At 51.8% G+C, this 7,857-nt stretch overlaps 1 protein-coding gene across 4 annotated transcripts in view; it reads right to left on the bottom strand.

Annotated features, from left to right (window-relative positions):
* The window catches only part of SLC9A1 (solute carrier family 9 member A1), a 54,964-nt gene that overhangs the window by 42,896 nt on the left and 4,211 nt on the right, over positions 1–7,857 (bottom strand). The window contains exons 1-2 of one of the 4 annotated variants that reach the window (XM_014517786.2): positions 2,159–2,250; positions 1,492–2,000 (exon numbers count right to left, since the gene is read on the bottom strand). In XM_014517786.2, coding sequence (XP_014373272.1) covers positions 1,492–1,861 — 370 coding nt within the window. In that variant the 5' untranslated portion in view covers positions 1,862–2,000; positions 2,159–2,250. The other 3 variants (XM_014517787.2, XM_006019234.3, XM_025198673.1) reach the window with 3 other exon arrangements.

Genomic DNA, 7,857 nt, shown 5'->3' with positions numbered 1-7,857 from the left:
TTGCTTTTTTGTTTGGGGGGGGGGGGGGGGGAGGAGATGTGGGGGCAGAACCCAGGAGTCCCAATTCTCAGCACCCTCCTGGAATCAGTAGCTCTCACACAGACATAAGGGATGTCTTTTGGGGCCTAAGTGTTAAAGCTTGTGCTCCCATCATTCAAATAAAAAATGGAGAAGCTCAAGGAAAGGTATTGAAAGTTGTCTGTATCCATGTGCAGACTAGGTTAAATGTGGTACCTTTTATTAGACTAACTGAAAAGTTGGAAAAAAATTGTTCTTTGCAAGCTTTTGGGCACAGGCACCCTTCTTCAGGCACAGGGAGAGACTCTGTATCCATGCGGGCATTCCCATTCGTACCAGCTTGTGCAGGGATAGCACCTTTCTGTCCTAACTTTGAATTACCAGTCCAAGTCTGTAGGTCTGTTAGACTAAAATTGAGACAAGGCAGTTTCTGACAGCAGGCACAGGCAGCCTGGAGACTTCTCAGAGCAAACACCAAGCTTTTCTCTCACCTCCAAGACTGACTGCAGAACCTGGCATACGATTTCAATCAGCAAGTGACAGCACTCCATTGGAGAGAGATTGATTCGTGGTAGATTTAAAATATTTAACAGGGAGAGCCGGGAATAAAAATCAAGGAAATGCAGATCTCTCCACCCCACAACAGGAAGAGGCAGCTGGTTCAGCCGCACTCTTGGCTTTACGACAGACCATAAACAGAGATGTCACCAATTGGAGAGCGGCCACTTTGACCCTATGCCGATGGCCAGAAGGTAATTGTGACATCCTAGGTGTCCGAGAGAGCTAGGAGCACTTGTATCACACTTTTGCAGAACTCAGTTGGCATCGATCCAGCCGCAGGAGGAGTTCTGGAGGAAGCCGGTGGTGAAAGCTCGGCAGCACCAGTGCCTCTTTGGGTTGGGCAGTGCTGCGGGGTGTCTATCTGGGTACTTAAACGGCCCTCCTGCCTGTAGTACCTCTCAGCATCTCATGATTCTTAGTGCATTTAACCTCACATCACCCCTGCCAGATAGGGAAATGTTACCTTCCTGATCCGACAGATAGGGAATTCAGGCACGGAGAAATTAAGTGACTTGACTAGGATTACAGAGAAAGTCAGTGGAGGAATAAGGAACTGACCTGACTCCTCCAAGCTCAAGCTAGTGCCTTAACTACTCCCCTCCTGGTTATGGAAAGGAACAGAAGATCTCAATATCTGATCCCTACAGAACCAGCATCAACAAGGCGGTGATAGCTGGCACTTCTAGAGCATCCTTCTTCCCAAGACCTATAAGAGCTTCCCAAACAAGGACACAGCCATACAGCAAGCAGCTTTGCATTTTAAATCACCCCATTTTACAGACCAACAAACACTGGAAGGCTGAGAAACATGCCCAAGGTCACAGAGACAATCGGGAGGAGACTGCAGGAGCTCAGGCCCCGATATAAATCCCACCCGGCTGCCCCTACCCCAGAAGAACTGCGCCAACCTACCCAGTTTCATGAGGCAGGCCAAGAGTATCCAGAGCGAGATCTCAAAGGGGATCCGGATGCGGGTGTAGTCAATGCCCAGGACGGGGAAAGCTTTCTCAGGCTTGCTGTGCCCATTGCCTGTGTGGTTGCTGGAGTGCTTGCTCAGAGGGTGAATCTCCTCTGAGATGCCAGGGGGGGCAGACGTGAAGTCCCCCGGCTCGTTGCCCCGGACCACTGCTGGGTAGTGGTGGGGTGCCTCCGAGGCCAGCATAGGGTTCGGCTGCAAGCCATGGCTGTGAAGCAAAGGCAGGAGCCCCAGCAGGGCTGCCACCATGAACACGCTGGGCAGCTTGTGGAGGGTCGGGACCCCCAGGCAGCCTGTCGCCTGCATCTTCCCTTGGTCCGTGCGCAGCGCCTGGTCGGTGCCTCACCGGTAGCCGGTCCCAGAGAGCCGCATGGGGCAAGTGCTGCCAAGGGCACGGAGAGGGGCAAGAAGGGGCCAGCACCGCCCAGCCCAGCTCCAGCCTTCCCTGCAGAGAAGAGGGAGAGAGAGATTAGAGGCTGCCACTCCAGAGTCCCCCACTGCTGCTGGCCGCTCCAGAGCCCCCAATACCGCTGGCTGCTCCAGGCAGGGGCAGTGCGAGCAGGGACCCTGCAAAGGCAAATGCAATGCAAAACACACACTGACCCGGGAGGAAGCAGAAGCAGCAGCAGCAGCCCAGGCAGGGGAGGGAGGAGCAAGCGGCTGAGGCTGCAAGACAGCCCCTAGCAGAGGCTGGGTCCTTAGAGAAGGGAGGGAGGGAGCCTGAAACAAGGACGAGGAGAGTGGCGCGGAGGCCCAGCCACACCTGCAGCAGCACCCACTGGCTGGGAGCAGCACTACACAGGCCACAGCTTGCAGCGTCTTCCCACACCTCTGCCCTGGTGCCTGGGGAGAGCTCCACTGCCAAAATGCAGCTGCCTCTGGGGAGCAGCCCCCTGGCAGCGCGCAGGAACACAGGGTGGGAGGATGAGCGGTGCGTGGCAGGAGAGCAGCCCCTACTCCAGCCCCAGGGAGACAAGCCCCACTAGTGTCAAGAGCAGTGGGAGGCAAGGGTAGATTTGCACCTTGGAGACTAACCCAGTGGTTCTAAAACAGGTGCCACAGCACGCTGGGGTGCCTTGAGATCCTTTCCAGGGATCTGAAAAGGTCTGTAGAGAGAAACAGGCACACTGTTGGGTCTGTAGAGAGAAACCCAGAGATTTCAGATAGGCATCCACAGCTAGGGTCTTTCCGAGTGCTTTGCAACAGAAGAACTGCTCTATTAGTTTTCTGTAGGCAAAAGGAGAGTGGAAACGAAGAGCTGGTATTTACTGAGGGGTGCCTGAGTCTATTCAGGGATGCCTTCGATCTGAAATGGTTGAGAACCACTGGACTAACCAAAGTACATAAATATCTATCTATCTATATCCTCAGATGCTGATGACGTCAGCTTCAGCTCATGAAAGCTTGTGCTGTTTCTCTTTCTCTCTCTCGTTAGTCTATAAGGTGCAAACCTCCCCTGCCTTCTACGCAGGACCCAGGGCAATGGGCACCTGAGAAGTAAGCAAAGAGGAGCACCACCACAAAGCACGCAGGGCGGTACCTTGTTGAGTCACCTCCCAAGTAACTTGTGCCCAAAGCAAGCAAAATCTGTCATGTACTTAAGATAAATGCAGCAAGTATGAGCCTGTGGCAGAGCTGACCAACAGGCTGTGGATGGGGTGAAAACACGCCAGCAAAGCCAAGAAGGAGCATGTACAGTGCGGTTTCATTTACTTGTCATTCACCTGTACAAACAGAAAGGAGATTTATTACCAAGGACACCACCAATTTGCCAAACACCTCTGCCCCTTGAGACTGACTCAGGGCCAATCCTTAGAGGTATTTAAACACCTAGAGTTATAGACAGGCTCTCTTTTCCATCCTAGTAGGCAGCTAAATCCAGCTGAAATCACTAATGCCTACTGAAATCAATGGGGTTTTGTGCCAAAGCACCACCGTCTACACGCCCTCCACATCTGCTCATTAAGTACAATTCACAAGTACGTAGTAGATAAAATACAAGTAGACACATGCTACTGAAGTTACATGGTTAGTGTTACGGTAAAGCATGCGACCGAGAGTCAGCCAACATGATTCTTATTTCTGGCCCTGCACCCACTTTCTGAGCATCTCTTGAGCATCACATTTAAGGCCTGCCTCATTGAAGTCAATGGGAGCTTTGCACCAATTAAATGGCAAAACCACGTGCCTCCACTTCTCTGTCTGTAAAATGGGCAGCATGATACTTTTCTTTCTCAGAGGAGAGGTGAATTCTTGTCTGCAGGACACTGAGACATTATAAGGACATTGCAAACCCCTTGGTTAGATAAATCCCTATTGCAGCAATTCAGACCCATTGATTTAGCTGGTCTATGCCTTTTTGTTTTTAACTGGGATGCTGCTCATCCGTTTAGACAGACACTGGGAGGAAGTGAAATGTTGGGCTCTTCTAACTAGGGTTAGAAGAACCACAGGGCGAGTAGCACTGCAGATAGCAGGCATGACATAGCCTCACCCCAAACTGGGGGAATTTACTGTCTTGCAGAGAAGGGGACCAAAAAACTGTCAGCTTGACCTATAGTTTCATAGTTGGTCGGGTCGGAAGGGACCTGAGGAGATCATCTAGTCTGACCCCCTGCCGTGGCAGGAAAGAGTACTGGGGTCAAACGACCCTGGCCAGATGTTCGTCCAGCCTCCTTTTAAAGACCCCCAGGGTAGGAGCCAGCACCACTGCTTTTGGAAGTTGGTTCCAGGTCCTAGCCGCCCTGACAGTGAAACAGTGCCTCCTGATGTCTAGCCTGAAACTACCCTCCGCTAGCTTGTGTCCGTTGTTCCTGGTAACTCCCGGGATTGCTCGGGGGAACAGGGGCTCTCCCAGTGCCTGCTGGTCCCCCTTGACTCGTTTGTAGGCTGCCACTAGATCCCCCTCAGTCTTCTCTTGTGGAGGCTGAACAGGTTCAGGTCCCGTCGCCTCTCCTCGTAGGGCCTGCCCTGCTGCCCCCTGACCATGCGGGTGGCCTCCTTTGGACCCTCTCCATGCTGTCCACATCCCTCCTGAAGTGCGGTGCCCAGAACTGGACACAGTACTCCAGCTGTGGCCTGACCAGTGCCGCATAGAGGGGGAGGATCACCTCCTTGGACCTGCTCGAGATGCATCTGTGGATGCACGACAAGGTGCGGTTGGCCTCCCTGACCGCGTCCCCACACTGTCGGCCCATGTTCATTGTGGCATCGATGATGACTCCAAGATCCTTTTCGGTCTCGACACTGGCGAGAAGGGAGTTCCCCAGCCTGCAGGTGTGCCGCTGGGTCTCCCTCCCCAGGTGCAGCACCTTGCACTTGTCAGTGTTGAACCCCATCCTGTTCTCATCCGCCCACCCCTGTAACCTGTCTAGATGCGCTTGCAGCCTGTTCCTTCCTACTAGCGTACCCACATCCCCCCACATCTTAGTGTCATCTGTGAACTTGAACAGGGTGCTTTCACTGATGATGTTGAATAGTGCGGGCCTGAGGACCGAGCCCTGGGGAATCCCACTGCCCACATCCCTCCAGGTCGAATAAGACCCGTCCACTACCACCCTCTGGGTGCGGCCCTCCAGCCAGTTAGTGACCCATCTGACCGTGTAGGCATCAACACCACTGTCTCCTAGTTTCTTACTGAGAATGGGGTGAGAGACCGTGTCGAAGGCCCTCCTGAAGTCCAGAAAGACTATATCCACTGCTACCCCTGCATCCAAGGGCTTGGTGACCTGGTCACAGAAGGCCACCAGGTTGGTTTGACAAGACCTGCCCCTAACGAACCCATGCTGGTTGCCCCTGAGCATCACCTCCCCTGTCGGCCCTTCCTGGACATGCGCCAGGATAATTCATTCAAAAAGCTTCCCCAGGACCGAGGTAAGATTCACGGGTCTATAGTTCCCTGGGTCCTCCTTCCTCCCTTTTTTGAAGATGGGGACCACATGGGCCCTTTTCCAGTCCTATGATCAGAAAGAAAATGGAAACGAATCACAAGCCAGAACAGGAACAGCCAAATGTCTCACTTCTGCTCAGTTACACTGTGGACATTCATCAGTTATGGCAACTGAGCAAGAAATCCTGAGCATTACATTTCCCGGTGGGAGAGGCTTAGTCACATGGGGCCCAATCCTGAGCTATTACAGTTAAAGGAGCAGTTCACCACCAGTTTGAACAGGAACAGGGTTGTGCCACAGGCAAGTGGAGACAAACAGACACTTGTTCAAAAGGATCCACCTGGGCTGGGTCCCTTCCAGAAACAGTGCCCAGAAGCTAAAGTTGGTGCCATTGGTTTTTTGGAATAAGTAGGTCACATTCTTCCACCCCCACAGCACGTCAGACTTGTCTGGATCAGTCAAGAAGCGGGTGTGAATTCTCCCCTAGCTGACAATCACATGTTTGCCAACCAGAACGTGCGCTCCAAATTAACTGCTCACTATTTGGTCAGTCATTTCACAAATCATCTTGACCCAGACTAGTGGTAGCTGAGCGATATCCAGTGGTATCTATCCAAAATATTGAAGCACCCCCGCTCCAAAAGAACTGCACCTTAAAGTCTAAGCTTTCAAATTCCAGTCCTACATCTTAGTGATGTTCCAAGGAGACCCCAGCATTTCCATCAGGGGTCAGAAAATACAGGGTATATCCAGGTAAGTCTGCAAAGGGGTCTATCGTTCATAAAGTATCAAGTCAACCCTATCAGCGCTGCTCTGAACGAGTTAGTCCGTAGGGTGCTGCTCTGCCCCAACTTAAATCTACCAGCATTGTACTACTCCAGTGAAGAAATACACCCTTCAGGTCCTTAGCAATTATCCCTGTGCTGCTTAAAGATTATTTCCAATTCACAGGTGATGCAGATAGTCAAACGATCTACAACTCTAAGACCTACCAGAGATACCCAGAGAGAACCTCAGAACAGACATCACCTTCATACCAGCAGGGAGTCTAATTAGGTTTAAGCTCCTTAATCTGTAAAGAAGGAGAAAGCACGCAGTACAACAGGACAGAGCAAGAAGACTGCTCTTCCAAAGCATCCAATCAAGCAAATCACATCAGCTATAATGCGTTCGAGCTTAACCTACTGTGTTTTGGAAAGTGAAATGTTGTGCCCTGTGAATACATCACTGTCTTCCCTACCCTCTGGAAAGATTTTCTGTCTGTCGTCCTGCCTCTGGTCTTTAAGCAGCCTGTGTGTTAATGGGCGTAGTCAGGTAAATTCTCCTTTTCTAAAGGAGAAAACACAACCCTGCCCCCAGCACCTCCTACAAAAAATAAACCCAGGCTTTCTGTGCTATGACCTAGAACTTACCGTTAGTACAGCCAGTCCGTTCACCTAACCCAAATCCCAAGAGCCCCTTTTCAGTCATATTCACATAAAAGTCATGCAGAAATCAGATCCAGATCATACAGTGACTCAGTGGCAAATGTGGGCATAGAGAACCTCATGCCGTGGACACGTACTGGTTGTTAGACGGCCCTGTTATAAATATACTTTTTTTGTACTTCTGTTAGTCTATCCTGCATCTGACTTGTTTCTCTCTTCCCACTGCATTTTTCACTAATGACAAATACCCTACCTTCTTGCCTCTTCATACATTTCATAGTTTCATAGTAGCTGGGGTCAGGAGGGACCTGAACAGATCATCTAGCCTGACCCCCTGCCACAGGCAGGAATGAACGCTGGGTTCACAAGACCCCAGACAGGTGCTCGTCCAACCTCCTCTTGAATTTGTCCATGGTAGGGGCAAGGACCACTTCCCCGGGAAGTTGGTTCCAGATTTTGGCCACCCTAACTGTAAAATATTGCCTTCTGATCTCCAACCTAAACCTATTCTCCATCAGCTTATGACCATTGTTCCCTGTCACCCAGGTGGTGCTGGGGAGAAAAGGGCTCTGCCTATCTGATCGCCCCTGATGAGCTTGTAGGCAGCCACCAGGTCCCCCCTCAGCCTCCTCTTGCCGAGGCTGAACAGGTTCAGGTCCCTCAGTCTTTCCTTGTAGGGCCTGTCCTGCTGCCCTCTCCCCAAGCGGGTGGCCTCCTCTGCACCCCCTCCAGGCTGGCCACATCCCTCTTGAAGTGCGGTGCCCAGTACTGGACACAGTACTCCACCTGCGGCCTGACCAAAGCCACATAGAGGGGGAGGATCACCTCTCTGGACCGGCTTGAGATGCACCTTTGGATGCATGACAAGGTCTGGCTGGCCTTGCTGGCTGTGGTCTGGCATTGGCGGCTCATGTTCATCTTGGAGTCAATAATGACTCCGAGATCCCTTTCCGCCTCTGTGCTTTCAAGAAGGGAACTCCCCAGC

This window comes from Alligator sinensis, unplaced genomic scaffold (genome assembly GCF_000455745.1).
Source record: "Alligator sinensis unplaced genomic scaffold, ASM45574v1 scaffold337_1, whole genome shotgun sequence".
Taxonomy (NCBI): Eukaryota; Metazoa; Chordata; order Crocodylia; family Alligatoridae; genus Alligator; species Alligator sinensis.
Note: the sequence above shows the minus strand (reverse complement) of the source record. Positions and strands in the feature narration are given on the sequence as shown.